The sequence below is a fragment of the Adelges cooleyi genome, unplaced genomic scaffold (assembly GCF_023614345.1).
Source record: "Adelges cooleyi isolate 19-005CV unplaced genomic scaffold, UGA_ACOO_1.1 ACOO_flye_CR_arks_rails_tigmint_CR_PRNA_9, whole genome shotgun sequence".
In the NCBI taxonomy this organism is placed as follows: domain Eukaryota; kingdom Metazoa; phylum Arthropoda; class Insecta; order Hemiptera; family Adelgidae; genus Adelges; species Adelges cooleyi.
Window position 1 is genome coordinate 12,926,700 of NW_026096579.1, and position 19,194 is coordinate 12,945,893.

At 36.5% G+C, this 19,194-nt stretch overlaps 1 protein-coding gene across 3 annotated transcripts in view; it reads left to right on the forward strand.

Moving 5' to 3' along the window:
• Positions 1-16,989, forward strand: part of LOC126846871 (semaphorin-2A) — a 247,954-nt gene extending 230,965 nt beyond the window's left edge. For all 3 annotated transcript variants that reach the window (XM_050586705.1, XM_050586706.1, XM_050586704.1), the window contains 11 exons: positions 1,715-1,774; positions 9,382-9,489; positions 9,574-9,844; positions 13,082-13,312; positions 13,412-13,648; positions 13,758-13,934; positions 14,004-14,128; positions 15,126-15,277; positions 15,359-15,550; positions 15,643-15,889; positions 15,952-16,989. In XM_050586705.1, coding sequence (XP_050442662.1) covers positions 1,715-1,774; positions 9,382-9,489; positions 9,574-9,844; positions 13,082-13,312; positions 13,412-13,648; positions 13,758-13,934; positions 14,004-14,128; positions 15,126-15,277; positions 15,359-15,550; positions 15,643-15,889; positions 15,952-16,035 — 1,884 coding nt within the window. In that variant the 3' untranslated portion in view covers positions 16,036-16,989. The remainder of the gene's footprint in view (positions 1-1,714; positions 1,775-9,381; positions 9,490-9,573; positions 9,845-13,081; positions 13,313-13,411; positions 13,649-13,757; positions 13,935-14,003; positions 14,129-15,125; positions 15,278-15,358; positions 15,551-15,642; positions 15,890-15,951) is intronic.
• Positions 16,990-19,194: the final 2,205 nt, after the last annotated feature.

The following is a 19,194-nucleotide window of genomic DNA, read 5'->3' on the forward strand; positions in this document are numbered from 1 at the left end:
TTATTATAGGTTTTTGTTTGCCTCTGTCTTGTCGACAGCACTGTGTGTGTGCATGCATCCCAGCCTAGTGTAATTTTATGAGCATATACCTATACCCTTTTCGACCCAAATATTTATTCAACCGATTTGATTACTGCCTGCCGCCGCCAACGGTACACCGAATAAATTTAATCAGAAGATCCGTCTGACTGGAAAAACATAAGTCGCGTACGGGGGCCCCCGAGACCCCCCGAGAAAAACGTGACGGGACCTGCGGGATTTTGCGGGCCCGTTTCTGGAGTAATATAGGACAGGCAGAGTACTAGGACCCCGGATAAGAGGCGAGGATTAGTAAAGGGAAGGGGGCTTTGCGGGATTTTGACCATTTTCAATTATCACGCGGGTTATTGGCCACCTTTAGGCTCGTGTGTGTTTCACAGCTGCGTGTTAACGTACGGTGGCGGGTCAAGCGTGCATTTAACCCACGAGTAAACTATCTACTCGACCTAATTTTGTTTTTTTTTTGCAATGGCTAGTTCATAAGACGGGCGTCTTACGCGCGAATCGGTTTTGCAAAAGTGATTAATCATCACAACACCGACCGTTTGTATTACTCGGGTTTTCTTGTCCGAACGCACATGCCGTCAGGACCATATATAACATGTATATCTTTATTTTCTATTAAAAATGTATTCCTCGTCGAATGAAAAATATATGTGCGATTTAGCAACTGTTGTGCGCCTTGTGTAGTATACAATAGTGTACATATTATATGATACACACGATGATGGTGTGTACAGAAAAACGCGTACCGGGATCACGGATGTCGTTTGTGGAGCGACGGCCGTTTTGCGATGAGAAATTTTCCTTCGATAAAGCTCACACGGATAAGATTTCAAATAACATTTGTTAGGCCCCGCGTTCGAAAAAACGAATAATGTTGGTCGTCAAACGAGAAAAACATGACTCGACGACGCGAGCGTAATAGAGTAAATCTATTCAAATATTCAAATTTCTATTCGTTCGGTTCGAGTGCACCACTCGTGATGGGTAAGGGATAGAAAGAGAGAGAGAGAGAGAATGATTGAAAGAAAAAAGAATGAACGACGGAAGAAAAATATGTGAGATTGGCGGTGAAAAAAATACAACAAACTACGACAAAAGCAATAATATATTGCGACACATTTGCCAAAGACGAGGTAAATACATACATGACATGGATCGGTCGTGGACGGTGGTAGAGGAGGAAGGAGTGCATACGGTAAGGCGTCTGAGAAAAGAGCTTTTTAATAATCTAAGATAAAACCCGATGCGGTGTGTAAAAAAACAAATATATGTATACAACTCCAGAACAAACCCCTACTAAAGTTATGGTTTGGTTTGTATATTCTTGGCTAACGAGGGGCAGAAAATATCACATTTAAGTAGAAACGCAAAAAGATTATCTACAACACATAACTAAAAAAACAAGCGAGGAATTAATAGATATGGAAAGGATTATTCCCAATGTTAAAGGCGATGAATAATGTATACAAATTGACATGTAGTGTATGAAGTGTTGCCTTACACATTTTTCCTTAAAAACGCATTTTAGGGAATAAGGGTAAAACTATTGATATACTTACAAATTAAAACTAATATCGCGACGTTATTTTTATTGTACACAAAATAGTAATAATAATAATATGTCGTCAAGTACAGTATACGCTAACAATTGTGTTTGTTTTTGTTTCAGGATTCGATTAATCTGGAACCGTCGAACGTCATAGGCTGTACGTCAAGAGGCAAATCTGAGGTAAATATAGACTAGTTTTAACAATAATAATTGTATTTTAATCTCCAAGTAACAACAATAACAATACGGCTTTTATATGCGCTGTGGTGTGAAGTAAATAGTTCGGGCAAAACGAGTGTAGGCCGTGCACGACCCGAAGCTTTGTTCTTGGTCCTTTCCTCCTGCGGTTATTTTTTCCACGGTATAACACGGTCGACAAGAGTGGGAGCAATATGTTTACAATAACAATAGAAAACCAAGGAAAAGACGGAATTATTTTTCGTTTCCGTGTATGTGTACGTTGGAAATCCACGCGCAGAGACAAAGAGTAATAAATATCTCTGGCTAGACGCGGTACAAAGGAGTTTGCTGCAAACGTAAATGTGTGAAACAAAAAAAAAATAATAATAATAATAAAAAAGCCCATGCATGGACAAGCAAACCGTGTAACGAAAAACAAAGCTCCTGGTTAGATCCTTTTGGAGGTTACGCGTACGTGTCTGCTGTGGGTTGCTCGTGTATATTACAATAATGATTATAAGTACTAGGCCTCGGTTTAATTTCTAAAATAACTTTTAGCGCTCTACGCGAAATCCATTACCGAAATCCGACGTCCAAGTTCACGGCGGATGTCGATAATTCAATTTTGGGGTTCTTGCGGTTTATTAAATTCTTAACTCCGCGACCGCGCTTCTCTAGGAACACAGTCGGTGATCGAATTAAGTCTGTACTAGAGAAGAAGAAAGACGTACGAGGCGGCCATATTGGCACTGGCCGTCGAAAGCAATTAGCATTTTAATTTGGACTCGGAGAACAATACCCGGACGCCCTCGAGGGGTTAAACGCACACACACAAGTCGAACGCGAAACGGTTAGGGCCGTCAGTGGAGGCAGTAGAGTATTATTATTATTGACGAAGGACGAGCGCAAATCACACACTTTCCGAAACTCTCTGAATAATAAAATAACGTTAGAGGGATGCAAAAGTTAGGCCAAAGGGGCTTTTGCCCGTCAAGTACAGAACAATGTTGTTGCATGGGGTTGTACCTATTGCTATGCAAATTACTGCGGCCACTATCCGGTTGGAACTCGTGGAAGTTTCGGTCCGTAGTAAGTAATATATGAAAGCGATCGTACCCCGTCGATTTTGTCTCTATATCAATACTTTTTTGTTCGGGTTTTTATTGTGTTATTTATAATTTACATGTAAAATCGCCGTATATTTCTCGATATAAAGCCCAAGGCAAAAAATATCGTAACGCGCTTACAGTTGGTGGTCTTATAGATGTCGATTGTCGCATAAAAGTATGTCTTAAACACGGTGGAATTTTCAATATTGAATAATGTTCTTCTCAATCCACGAAATAGTGATTTAAAATCGCTGTTCGAATACTTATTGAAAATATGTTTGCCCGTTCGACGTAGGGGACCGTTGTCTTTATGTCATTGTTTATTATGTATCACGAGCCGAGGGTGCCGAATGTTTTCACAAGCTCTCTATTTACTTTGGAAAGTCATCGGGGTAATTTTTTGCGGTTCCGGTATCGTTTTAGCGTACTTTAAACAACCATACATCCCCACAGTCGGCACGGTGTATTGTAGTTTGTATCGTGGTAATTTGAAAAATAAATAAAAAGTATTATTGCCACTGCTAAAAGTATCAGTGAGTTTAAGACGGAACTCGGATCTAACATAATGGAAACGACCAATAAAATTGTACGATCAGCGGCAAGTTGGAAAATTGGTAAAGTTTGTGCGGCGGCCACGTTGTACTTAAGGTTAATACGAAAGTTATAACGCCGGCATTTTACTGCGCGCGAAACGCCTTGCCAAGGTGTGTACACACTAGTATCCATATACTTTTCCAAGTAGTTTCTTGGGCAATTAGATAATATTCTTGATAGAATTTCACCCGTCGACGTTTATTAACATTTACATATTTTTGAGCACCTATTTATATGCTACACGCTGTATGTATAGCTATATATGTACACCCAAACGTATTGTCAACTGGGAATAGAAATAAAACCACAATAAACGGTCGAAGGGGGTGCAATTATTATTATTGTTATATTTTTTTATTATTTTTAACGGGATTCTATATAAGACTCGGTGGAGAAGGATAGTGTTTTGTCGTTAGTTTTTTTTGAAGCGCAAAATGTGTCCAGAAACCGGGACAGCAAGCAATCAGCGACCACATAAAACGAATTACAACTGCGAAACGTCCACGCTATATATGGCTATTAACTTTTTTTATGTGTCCGCCATTTCGTTCTGAACGACCGCAAGTCCAACATTAATTCTCACTTAGGGACGACAATTTATGTCTGCCCAAAAGGAATTCACCGCGTACAATAATCGTTTGGATATTAGTTTTAAATAGTAGTACAAATAATAATTTGCCGCAATGGCAATGCCTATTCGTTTGTTCGTTTCTTTCTTTATCATTTTTGTGCAAGGTAGGCATGGCGGCTTATGTCAACGTGTGTTCGTGTGCTTTCCTTTAGTACCCGAAGTCGGATAATTTACCCGGAACGACTGTCTGACACCGTAACAAGCACGAACCCAATTTTTCCTTTCTATTGCCGTCGTCCTTTTATGTGTGTCTAGCAGTTAAGCGAGGACGTTTATAATAAAACGTTTGCCGTCGTCAAATAATTTCACAAACAATCCGTGACAGGGTGCGAAAAAAATGTTCACCCGTTCCAAGCGGCAGACGGTACGGTTGTGAAAAATTAAGTGAAAATCAGGTTGTGAAAATGACGGATGGTTCGAATAGTTGACAAATAATCTGAATATAAACAACTATTCCGACGGGCTGGATGGGAATAATAGTAGGTATAGTACATATTGTCGTTTTCTACATAAATTCCTAATACTAAATATAACAATAGTCACTATGTATAGCATCGACTGTACTATAGGTAACCAATTGAAAATGTAAAATTATTATAGTTGAGTAAACTCAATCGTTTGCCATTTTCTGCTTGTCCGACTAATGAATGAAGACGATTCGGCCTGACGGGATTAAAAGGCAACGCCTGCTGTGTAAATTCAAATATTTACCAATCAATTTTGTCTTACCATGCAATCATAATATATCTTAATCGAATTGTATTGTTTATCTTCTTAACTCTGACGTGAAGCTCAGATAAAATATATTCATTTTTCAAAGATGTGTTTTTTTTATTGTATTCTTAGTATATTATGTATAATGTTTAGACTTTCCGTAACTTTTTACCCAACATATATATGTACACTTTCCATAAAACATGTCAAATAATGTGAAGTCTTACATTACTGAGCGTAGTTTTATTTAGATTGAATAAATATCTACTATTAATAATAACATTTTTTTTTATTAAAAAAATACTATAAATCACTTAAAATGTAATTCAAGTGTAATGCCATTTTGTCTTTATAACGGTTTTTGTCGATATTAAATGTTTTTTACGCCAACTATGAATTTTTACCAATGTTTTCTTCAAAGTTATTTTGTCACTTTCATTGGGGAAGATGTCTAAAAACCAGGCTTGATTTTAAAATTTGTTAAGCGACCGACAAAAGCGTTTAACACAACGTTCGTTATTTTATATAAGAATCTACAACAGTTAAAGGATATTGGTTTTTCCAAAATCTATTGACTCAACTCTAGTGTCTCTAGTGTCTATTGATCCATGGAGGAATTCAGTACTCAACGCTATTACTCTTTTTCCGATTAGTTCCGACATTTTCCAACTTAATGACCATTACGAAAAAAAAAAATAGTCACACGCGTTAATTGGTTCTCTCTCCTAACGATTGTTCATTGTAAATCGAACTTTCAAAAGACCACTGGCAATCTTTTGTTCGGTTTTGACAACAAAAGAGGCGACCGCCATGCCGATTGAATTAAAGAGGTTTTACTCTTTTGTTTCAAATTGCATATTTTCCCAAAATCGATTCGAAAAGGAAACCGAGTACACACCAATTTTGTTTATTGAATATTTCAACGCGGCGACGTTAACATTCGTCTTGTGCGACTCCACTTTATACAAACATAATTTTATAGATTCCACTTACATTTAGCATGGAGCTGACAAGTTCAGTTTGTTTACCGTCGCATAGTTGTGAATCAAAATTCCGAGAATTCGCACTATATTACTCGAACATAATTAACTTACAACTGCAAAAAAAACGCGTTTCTGTTGTTATTATATTTTAAACTTTACACAGAACAAATAAGACGTGTTTTTGTGGCGCATCAATTATGGTAGAAAAATACATGTTGCTTACAACTGGAAATTATAACTCGGAGGTACTTATGGACGCTCGTTATAATGAATGAATGAAAAAAAGTAGGCTCGCTTTTTAAAAATGGCCATTTTGTTGTTATAAAATAATATGTTTTGATACGAAACGAAACTGTTCTTTATTTTTTAACATGTTTTTGTCAGATTAAAAATAGTGACTTTTTTCCCTGTACTCTTTAAGTATTCTGCAGAAAATTAGTAACTATATTAGCTATAATAAATATCGAATCGTGAAGCAACCGCCATTTATAATTCTACGCCAAAATCAAATTTTGTTATTACTTACAAGTAGCTAACTGTACAATTAGATATTAATATAATATGCTTATACTAAAATGACCAACGTAAAATATTTAACGATACAGAAAATGGCTTTGGTATTTTCACACAATAATTATTTCATTATTGCCTTTTAGCGGCATTAAAAACCCATAAGTATAAAGTTTCAAAACTAGCACCATCGCACGTGGATGGTACATATTATACATTATACAGTATGTTTCATAGCGACTTATGCGGTGTTTACAATATTATTGTTAAAAACATTATTAGTTATTCGTTAAAATTGAATATATTTACAATTGAAAACGGCTGTTTCTTTTTATAAGCACCGGTTAAAGTTTATTCTTAGTAGAAAAAAACAAATTTATTAAAACCATTTAAAGTATGTTTTTGCCGAACCAGTATCATTCCGGGACACACTGTATACAATTGTTATGCATTTTTAAACGTGTACAGTCGACACTTTGCTGTCAGCATTAGCGGGTGGCGTTGTTTTTAATGGTCGGCCATATAGCCTGCCCTGCGCATTGCCCTGATCCCGGTCGACAGATTTTGTAAAATAATAATAATAATTACTGTTACGGTTCCCCAGGGGGGGGATGGGGAGGTTATAAATAAAGATTTGCGGTGGCGGTCAAGGCGGTTTGTCACCGGACCGACGCAAAACGTTTTGAATACGATTTCCGATTGTAATGGCCAATACGCTACCCCCGAGGTCTGCCATTCACAAATCACCTTTACTACCCCTTTTACACCCTGCCTACCGTTCAAAAAGCGATCGTACACCACCACGTTGCAGGAAATATTACAATATTTAGCTGTATGGTCGGACGGACGGTATGCGTAACGCTATAAAGGTCGGTCGTGCCTTTGGAGATAAACGATAATCATTTTCCCAGTTGTTATTATCATTATTTACGATTGGCCGCCGAGGTCGTATATATATCATTATTATTATAATATTATTTCCCGGCAGTCGTACCCGAGGCCGGCACGTTATTGAAATTTTCCGTTTTAGCCGGCAAATATATTATTATACACTATATATTTCCATCGGCAAGCCGTGTGCGGTTATCGGGCGAAACGGGATCGGAAGATCGCATTACAGTGTGTAATGTATGAAATATGAATGCATGTGAGTGAGGTTATTAAAAAAACGACTTACCGATAATGTTATTACTACCACCCGACCGATGCCGGGTTCAACAACGCAAAACATCCGCTCGGAATTATTCGCCAGACCGACCGATTGAATTCAATGGAAGTTTGCAAACACCACTCGCACGTTAATAATAATAATTATTCAATATAATAATAGAAGTTAAGCTAAATATTCGCATATTCGCTAATTTTGCGTTCGATCGTAACTCGTTCGGCGTTCATATACCGAATTCATATTATAATTTCACATAAGAAAAAAAAAGGTGTACATTTTACATCCGACATTCACACTACAACCATTGTTTTATAATTTATGTTTTTTAATTATTGAAAATAATAAATTTACATCCAAATGGGCAATAGAGTGCAAGATAAATATTCTTACAAAAATTAATTACAATACCACTAAACGAAAATTGTTGTATAAATCGTTAAACAACATTATTTAGAACACTTTTTAACCTGGCCAAAGAAATCATAAATAAAATAAAATTATAATTATTTATTTCCTTATTTGAAGCCATTAGCACTCTAGCAGTCTATCAAAAATTAATAATTATATAGTTATAGCAGCACGCCAAATTTAGTTGAAGTAATAAAAACCATATCACTATTTAATATTATTGAATTCTACCGCAATAATTAACAGTACAATTTATAAATAATATGTATAAACAAAATGCATTTGAGCGTGATAAATCATGATTTCTCTTCAAGTAAATTTACAGGTAGTCAAATTGAAAAACGATCGTTCTAGAACGTGAGAAACCGTTTAGTTACTCACTTCTCGTGTCGACGATATCGACTTGTGCTAATGAAAAATAAGGATAGAAAAATAAATGAGTTTTCCAAATGGAAACAACGCGTGAACAGGTCAAAGCAACGTCCATTAGCTGATTACAACTTTTTTGAGAGATGAAGACGTTAGACTTATTTGCATTGTCATAGCGCGGTGTCACATTCATTATTGGCGCAAATGATGTGGACATTTTTAATCAGTCACCGCGCTAATGTACATTTGTCTATAATTCTATGTATTTCTTTTTTTTTTATTAAAAAACTACTCACTATAAGGTCTGAAAAAGAACACTTACTGTTCAATAACAATAATTGAAAGCTATTTCACCTATTATTCATTTGGTCAGTAATTGTAAAATACATAATTGTATTATTTTACCACCTACTCAATCTAAAACATGAAATAATTACATGTTAGCAGACGTTTATTACATTAGTTACATTTACTCTTTTTTGGATAATTTGTACGAAACTAACATGTATTTAACACATTTGTATATCGTTAAACATATATATTTTTAATGTTAAAACTTCTAATAAAAATATGGTAGTTTTTTCAATTCGTATATCTGTATTGAAGGTTAACCTGAGGAATTACCAAAATTATATTCTCTGTTTTGAAAACGACTTATAATTCTGTACTATGTCTTGGACACAAAGCTGGATTAGTTGTTTGAAAGCGTGTACATTTTAGGGGGTTACTAAAGATGGTAATAAAAAGAAGCAGCAAAGTTGCAAAGTAATTATGTAGTCTGGACCCCAATCGCATAGAGTGGTCGCGAGACGCAGAGCTACCCTAATCCATATTCGTATAAGAGGACCAGCGACGACGACGACATGCCGTTTTCCATTTGTCTTCTTCCTTTCGCCTTGTCCGTGTCGGTATGCCGCCGTCACGGCTCGTGAAACTTCAACTTTCCTTTTGGTTTGTTATACACATTTAAGATTGCTTGAAAATAATTTAATCAAACCTCGCCGCCGTCATTTGTCGTCTCGGATCAAAGCGATCCCCGGAAAATGCAAAAAAAAAAAGAACCATCAATCGTAATATTATACATTTTAATGTTTTGTACTTTCTTTTTTTTTTTTTTACAGAATTTTGATTGCCGCAATCACATTCGAGTCATCCAGCCCATGGGCGACGGCAGTCGGATATACGTGTGTGGCACGAACGCACACAACCCCAAAGACTACGTGGTCTACGTGAGTTCACCGTACAATGTTATATGACTAATTGAACATTGGCTTTATTTTTTTTTCTTATATTTTTGCAATTTATCGTTGCAGTCGAATCTGACGCATCTGCCGAGACACGAGTACGTGCCCGGCGTGGGTATAGGCACGGCCAAGTGCCCGTACGATCCGCTCGACAACTCCACGGCCATTTGGGTGGAAAAGGGCAATCCGGGCAATCTACCGGCTCTGTACAGTGGCACCAACGCAGAGTTCACAAAGGCCGACACTGTCATTTTCCGAACGGACATGTTCAACCAGACAACGGGACGCAAAGAATTCAATTTCAAGCGCACCTTGAAATACGATTCCAACTGGCTCGACAGTAAGTACATAGTTCGTCCGTGCGACCGTTAAGATTCGGTTCACAATCTTTGTGTCCCGCTTTTTTAAGCGATGACTTGATAACATTTTTTTTTCTGCTTTTAAATGCAAATCTTTTGGCGCTGGCTCGTGTAATTTCGAAACGCAAACACGTACCAAAGGATAAAAACGCGCGGCTCCGGATTCGCCTCGGGGGGAGGTTTTCGGAAAAAGTTGGAAACGTCTTAAGAACTACACTGCCGCATATATGTAATGCGGGCCCGTGGCCTCAGCATGTGTATAATCCGTCGTTGTCGGATAACTGACGGGACGTGACAGTGCGAGGCTGGTGATAAATTGCCGTGCAGAGAGATCTCCGCTGGCGCTTCGGTTAGATTCCTACGGGATGTTCTCCCCCACCGCGACCGTCTTCCCGTCATTCTTGTATTTTGTTAATTCGACGGTCTTAAACGGCGGCGGTGGCCACTGTGTCTGTACACAACTTCCGTACAGGTCTAAGTCTTCCGTACACACAAACAGCCACCGCACGGGGATATACGGGGAAAATTCACTTCCGTTTTTCGTCTTAAGGAGTCTACAGGACTCCGAATATAGCTGTTACGGTGAATTTTTTATTCTGGGTTAAATTTTTAAACATAATATTACGATACACCGTAGTTGCTATTTAGTATTTACTCACAAATGTGTTGTTGTGTTTTATTTATTCTCTACACAAAACTGGTAAACCGAAAATGTTTCAGGTGCTATTAAAAAAAAATTAGTGCCAAATTTTGACTTTTTAAGACTTGATTGCGACTTTTTGCATAGGAATTCGCCTTTTTATTTCCATTCTACAATACGTTTAATTCTAGTTAAGAACCTTGTAAATTTGGCACAGGTTTTCGAATTGCCCATAAACGTGATAATGGAAGTCTTTAGACCTGCTGTACAAAAGAAGATTTCCACGATGCGGCAATTACGGTAATCGTCCAATAACAATAGCGGTTGTGCGGGATTTAAAGGGTACTTAAACTTATTAAAAATGTATCAACTCGGGATTAAATACACTATCAGTTTACTTCGGGCCAAACTTAATTCAAAACTACTACGGTACGGGGGTTATAAAAGCGTTTAGACGAGGGTAAAGACTGAAGTGAAACGACTTCAAATTAATCCTCCAAGATATTCGCATAGAACATAAAATGAATTTAAAGTCGAGCAAAAATACATATCCGAATTATTCTTTTATTCGAGCTGGCAACTCCCCCTTTTCAAATGTCAACAACTATATTTTTTAAAGGAGATTCTTTACTTACGTTCCGTTAAGACGACGTTTAAATTAAATGACCTTATAGTTTAATGCAGAAAAAATACACCGGACGCCAATAAATAAAGGGATCGCCATTTATTCTACTACAGATTTCAAGCTTTTTTTTTTTTTACCCCTACTGAGAAAATAAATATAGTATTAAAAGTGCACAACTATTAACTGACAATTATTAACGAAATCGGAAAAAGGCTCACAACATAACATATTGCAAATCGTTCGTTTGCTAACGCTCAGATTTTCACAAAATACTTTCTTCACTACAGGTTCTCGGAACGGTGGAAATAGTTTTTTGAAATCGAAAAGTGTGTTTAAAAAACATTAAAACTATAAATATTGTTTGTACGCGAAGAAAAATGTCACATTTCGAACAAACCGACAGCGTCGAGATGGAAAATAAACTACTCCAATCTTTGGATTACTACTACGGGGAAAACTTTTTATATTGTTTGTCGTTATTGTTGACGGATTTTTTTTTTCAAATTCAAAAGAAAAACCGACCAACTTCTTTACTATGTTATTCCGTCTATATGCGGACATATTTTGGCGTTTTGGTTAGCAAACTTTTAAATCGAAATCTCGAATCCCGCCACGATCGATTGCACACACAAATCAAACTAATAGCGGCAAACATTATTCTCTATGGTATTCTTCAAAACGTAACACAATGGAGATGACGAACCGATATTATATATATATATATATATATTTCGTTGGCGAACCCCGTCAGAAGAACCGACGTCACCCTTTCCGCCGTCGCGTCGTTTTCCCGTGATTGTCTATTATATCGCAGTATATAATAATATCATACTCAGCCCCGAGTAGGCAAACACCGCGTATAAGGGTCCAAGTAGCAAGAACCGTGTTGATATTATGTACACAACCCGGTTTACGTGCACTGTTATACCGACGTGCATACGGTGTTGATGATTATTAAAAAAAATTAAAAAACACCTCGGGCAAAAAAACAGCTAACCGACAATATGGCGGAGTACAGGATTACAGCGGCTGTGCGAGAATTATGCAAATCCGTTTTACGTGTGTCGGTAATCGTTTGCGAGACACCATCCATATAGTAATTTGTCAGCAACACTATAGTAGTAGTTGGCAAGTTCAAAGGACCCGCTTTTGTGTCGAGATGAACCGACGAATCGCTTACACCCGGTGAACCGCTTCAATACACATGTACCTACTGTTATTATTATTGTGTAGGCAATATAGCGGCGACGGAGTTTGCGATTAAAATCGCCCGTGTCATTGCAGTAGCCTGGCAAGTGCGCAATTTGCCGGTATTGTAGCTGATAACGATGATAAAAACAATTAATATAATATCGTTATGTATGTATACAGTGTGTGTACATACGGGTGGTTAAAAACGTGAATCCCAGGGCTTTTCGGGCAGACAGGTTCTACACAAAGTCTCGTATGTTTTGCGACCGTCCCCCACCCCTCCCCCGACTCGAAGAACATTCGTCGGTGATTCATATTTTTTGACTTCCCGAAGATAACGCGGGCTCACCCTTTACGAGAGAGAAGGAGAGAAAAAAAACTGTCACACGCTCGGCCGAGCATAAACGAAGTGACTGTATCAAAGACCACCCCAGCTGTCGCAAAACCCGTCTGTATAATATTGCATGCATGTATATGTGCGCATGGGTGTAGTACGAAATACCCTCGAAAACACCTAGCGGTGGACACACACACACAAGCTAACTTTAACCCCTCGAAAGTCACCCCAGATGATATTTTTTAATATTCGCCAATCGACCCGCCGAATTAGTCAAAACTCAATTAGCTCTTTGCCGTCGAACCCACTCGATACTGACACGTTGCGATTTAGAAAAATCTATATTTACAACAAATTGTTTATGTTTGAACGAGAGTTGAAATTTGTATTTTCGCCGCTAAAGTAGTGTAATTGTTTATTTACAGAACCGGACTTTGTGGGTTCATACGAGATAGGCCAATATGTGTTTTTCTTCTTCCGCGAGACCGCCGTCGAGTACATCAACTGTGGCAAGAGTATATTTTCTCGGGTAGCTAGAGTGTGCAAGAAAGACACGGGCGGCAAGAACATCCTCAACCACAACTGGGCCACTTACCTCAAGGCCAGACTGAACTGCTCCATTCCCGGCGAGTATCCGTTCTACTTCAACGAGATTCGTGAGTATTTTTATTTTTTATTTTGTTAACAAATATCCCTTAACACCAACACATAATAGTTTATGGTTCTAACGCTTTTGTAATTATGTTGTCGCACAGAAAGCATTTACAAGGTGCCGGGCGACGATTCTCTCTTCTACGGCGTGTTCACTACTTCCACCACGGGTTTGATGGGCTCTGCTATTTGTACGTTCCGTCTGGAAGACGTCGAACACGCGTTCACTGGTCGTTTCAAGGAGCAGGCCAGCTCGACATCGGCATGGCTACCGGTATTGACCACCAAAGTACCCGAACCGAGACCCGGACAGTGCGTCAACGACACCGAGACTCTACCGGGTAACAAGCACATAGCCAATCCTTTTTTTTTATTATGGATATGTTATTATTCACTCAAAGTTGGTCTGAGAATTTCGATTGAACGATCATATTATTGTTTATTATTTAGATTCAGTTTTGAATTTCATCCGTGGCCATCCGCTCATGGACGAAGCCGTAGCTCACCAAGACAATCAGCCTGTATTCTACATGCGTGACTTGTTCTTCACCCGGCTCGTGGTTGACGTCCTGGACTACGTGGTTTTCGGTAACCATTTGCACTACACCGTCTACTACGCCGCTACCAGTAAGCATCATCCAGTGTAAATGTGTATTTTGTATCATCCGCTTTTACTTATATGAATTGTGTTTTTAGACGAAGGCCGCGTGTACAAAGTGGTGCAGTGGTACAACGACGAAGGAATACCGGGATCGGCTCTCCTCGACATCTTCGACATCATGCCTGGACTACCCATCACAGCCATGGAAATATCAAAAAAGGTTCGTACGTCCATTGTAAGAGGTATACAATATTTTCGTCGACTACATCGCCCTCGACGCTCCTGGTATTGTTGTATACCAATTTAATAGGGGACGGTAATGTAATAATATTTTTACCCTCGGAGGCGTTGATGCGCGACGCCCAATCGTGATTTTGGAACCAGAGACAAGGATAACGAATTATTGTAATTTAAAAGTCTGTAATCCGAATCCATCAAACGATATCGACGATATTATGTGGCTCAATCGTTCTGACGAATTTGTCGTCTTTCTTGTGCTGCTAAAGATTGGCCAAACATTCACTTTGACGATCTGTCAGAAAGCATTCGTCTCTATAAGGTTGTTAGCGCACCGCTGACCGTTGGTGTTGTAGTTAGCGGTAACGAGGGTGGAAAAAATCGGTCTTACCAGCTTTTAATGATGTACAAGACCGATTAGTAATCCCCCGTTAACAAGCCTGCAAACAACGTCGTGACTCATCGGTTTCGCGCGCCTTTGCCAAGTGGTATCTATTGTCCTGCTGCCGTTACCTGCGAATGACACTCGACGCCCAAAACCACCGCCGCCGAATCCATTTTCTCTTGTCTGATACATACAAATATGATATATATATAAATAAATGTACTTGGGCTCATAGCCTATTTGTAATAGGAAATATGATTATTGTTTTCTCGTACATAAGACCCTCGGTCAAGTGGTGGTAATCTCTGATCGGGTTTCCCGGTTTCGGGCACCGTTCGACGAACAAAGCTGATCCGCAGCATTGCTTCTCTTCGTGAATGCAGTTAAATTATGTATTCCGCATTGGCGACAGAGAAGGGTCAGAAATCAAATTACATTATCGCACGTCCGTAAGACCCCAAAATCGGCAGTCAGTTTGTCCTCTACGATTTCGAACGTCCGGCAGATCCCAAAACCAACCAAACGACGCTTTCTTGTTATTTGTTTTAGTTGATTTCGTTGGGATATAATATAAAATGCATTTATTTGTTTACAGCACAAAGCCTTGTACGTGGCGTCCGACGAAAGCGTCAGGCAGATCTACTTGTCCATGTGTACACACCGGTACGACAGCTGTCTGCGATGCGTTCACGACCCTTACTGCGGCTGGGATAAACAGACTAAGACCTGCAAACCCTATCAACCCGGGTAACTATTACACTCTAAGACATCCGTGCAATTTGTTTTTGTAAACTTTACTCAACCGGTTCCGCGCCCTTGTCCTTGTAGACTCCTTCAAGACGTGACCAACTCGTCGCGTAGCGTGTGCGAAAGCTCCGTGGTCAACAAGAGGCTGACGGTGACGTTCGGGCAAAGCGTGCATCTTAGCTGTTTCGTCAAAATGCCCCAAGTGCTCAAGGTGTACCCCGTCACCTGGTATCATCACAGCAAAGAAAAGGGTCGCTACATGGTGTCGTTCAGGTACTGTTATACTATTGATATTATCGCCGCAATTATCGTCACTTTTTTGTCACTCTGTAGTTGATAATTTTTGTCATTTGTTGGCTTTATAGTCGCGTTGAAAAATACATTGCGACCGTCGAAGGCGGTATGGTCATCGTGGGTGCATCCGAAGAAGACGGTGGTCGTTATGACTGTCAGCTGGCCGGTGCGCTGTTGTGCACGTTCAACTTGACCGTAGACGCCCACCGATGTTCGCCTCCAGCTCGGTCCCTGGACTACCACCGGGTGTACTCGGACTGGTGCCATGAATTCCAGAAATACAAGAGCGCCATGAAATCATGGGAGAAAAAACAAGCTGTAAGTTGACTTGAACTATTTGAAATGAAATTATCTAATCGTGTTGTGTCTTCGTTGTGTAGCAATGCAGTAGCTCGAGGCAAAACGAAACGGGCATCTCCCAAGGTCTCATTTCAAACGAATTAAACTCAAGCCCAACGTTGTAAGCATCCACCGTCATCTTACCATCTCCCAATACCTCCAACAAAAAAACAGTATGACGTCGTCTGGGTAGTTTCTTAAAATACGGTTTTTCAACGTTTTACCTATTTGTAGGCTATATAGATAGGACATAATAATATTATGATTGTACTCTTTTAATGTTAATAATTATTAGAAATACATACAGACTGCCTAAGCTTCGGGAATCGACAGACGGCGATCGAAACTTTTTAACGATATAAACATATTTTATCTACTATCTTCTGTGATAATGTAGTTGTTAATTTATTACTATTTTTATTTTAATGAAATAATATACGTTATAAAATATTTGTGCTCTGTCCGTTCGAACGGGACACCGATTTGGGCATAATCTCTTCCCGTTTTATTATTTCATTTTTAACGTGTGGCTATTATTATTAAACAGTTTATGGTGCTTTATATTATAGCAATACACTGTCGCGAAGATTTTTCACTCAAATTTAGCGCGTAGACCTATTAAAAACATTATTGTATTTATTGATTATTATTAAATTAAATGTACCTTTATTATTATTATTAATTATTGATATCGACAATAATACTAGGTTTCTCGACATCCATTTTTAGCGTAATACAATCAACAACTACCTACTTATGTATTTTCTATAAGTACCTACCTAGTGAATAGTATGTTCAAATTATTGTGACCGATCACTTAAACAAGTAGGTATATTTATCATTTATATAAATTAAATAAATTATATTTAAATAAGTTTTCCCTTTGTGCCTAAATTATAGTTCAAGTCTTAGAAAGCATAGGCATCCTACATCAAATTTATATTGTAAAAATAAAAATACCAATGAAAAAAAAAATTGCTTATCATATAATATGTATTGAATTTTTTGTTTTCAATATTTACATCTCATAAAAAAACTTTTTTCATCTCGTTAACTTGTACTTAAACTTTACCTATTAGTTTTGTCGTATATCACTAATTTTCTTCAAATTCCATCCAAAAAAAAAAAAAATATGTGTTTTATTATAATATAGATTTATTAACATTATACATTCATGTATAATTCACGATCATTTTTAGAAACAATGAAATTTTCTATTATATGTAAATAGAAATTGTTTAAATATACTTGTTAAAAATATTTTATAAGTAATGATAAGAATAATTCATTGTTGTACATTTTTTTTTTAGTATTGATAAGAATATTGTATTGAATATAATTATTTTTAATGTGTATGTAAGACTAATTAGAATTTTTTGTTTTTGTAAACAAAAAATATTTAGTAAGAATCAATAATATTTTTTTTCAGAAAAATTAATGGTTATTATTTATTTATTTATTTTTGTCCTATTATATTATTAACTAATACAGTACGTTTGTGTGAAAATTTTTAAAAAGATAACCCTAAGCAAAACTACACATTTGCACTAGGTCAGTCCAAAATATTTTAAAATTATCCCTCACTAAAAAAAAAATATGTTCGTGTATCTTCGATTAATCTTGAATACTTCCATTTACGGTCAATCAAGAATTTTTGTGCAGTGTACTTGCAAAATTTATAAAAAAAACTTCAATTTATATTTTATCTATTTAAGGTATGAAAAAGCAATTGAATAAAATGATGAAGGAAAAAGTAGTGAATAAAAAAATTGTACAAAAAGTATTTTTCTTTACATAATACCGTTAAAGAATAAAGAAGATTATCATTGCCATCTGATTATAAACACTGGAACATGTTATAAAAAATAAATTTCCAAATTAACCTTGCGACATTTTTGGATTAGATATTTTTATATTGCGGGTGGTTACACCAATTATACAGAAAGAAGATACTTGTAAGAAAGAACATTTATATCTTAATGTGTTAGTTTTCTGTTTGGTAGAATATATGTAGACAATTTTTTGTTTAAAGTTATAATGTTGCATTTTGCAATGTCTTAATTTTTTTCAAATTTATTTGAATTATACTAATGTTAATGTATTCATTCACTTTAAAATGAATACCTTATATGGTTAAGATATTTAGACAATACATAATTGCATTGGATATTCAATCAATTTTATTTCAGCTCAGTACAAAGCAGACCTTTTTATACATGAGTACATAATACGTACACATCTTATATCTTCACATACTATTATTAAATTATTAAGATTGAAACTAAATTTAAGTAAAATATTACTAGAGCCCTGTTCTAAGCAATCCTTAATATTTTGCAATGCATTACACATAGCGCCATCTCTTAGCAAGAATAAGTAACAATAAAGTCTACTTTTAAAACTAAACTTGATAGAAATTATACACTGTACAGCACCACTCGTAAAAAAATACATTAATTATTATAAGCTTAGAATACCATAAACAATGTACTAAAAAATAATAATGTTGTTTTGAAGAAAGACTGTTCACAATGAGTTTAAGGCCCTAAGCTATCTTTAAATTGAAGAATAACGCAATTGTTTTTTAATCATTTTTGTTGTATTCAAATACATTTGAAATTGTTAAACCGACATCTATCATCATTAAATTGCAAATAATAAAGAACCAGAAGATACTTTTAGGAATCAAAACTTTAAAGTTAAAAAAAACGTCGTTTTGTTACCTCTTATTGGAGTTTGGAGATGATCAATAAAACATCAATTACAATTTTTCAATACATTTTACCTTAAGAAATGAGATTTGGACATTATTCTTATAACTATTTACAAGATTAGATTAATTAAAAATTATTTTTAATATAATCAATTCTCTATTTTGATTATTTATAACACAGTTATTTACTATTTTGTTTCAAATTATTTTATCAAACTAAATATTTATTTTTTATGAGTACATTTTTTTATTCCTTATGTATTATTTTAAATCACATTTTTTAAATGTTTATAATTTTAAATATTATGCAGTCTGTATATAAATATACAGCTAGGTCAAACCCTAAGCTAGGTCAGACTGCTCGACTTGGACCTTGATTAAATATTTTTTGAATAAAGAAGTGATTTAAAATACATTTTAAACGATAAATTTTTAAACTATCTAAGTTAAAAAAATGTTTGTCTAAATTCATTTTTTGTACATGTTTAAAACAGTATTTTTAGTTATAAAAAAGTTACCTTCAGTAAGATTTTCTTACTTGAAACTATAATTTTATGGTACAGTAATTTAT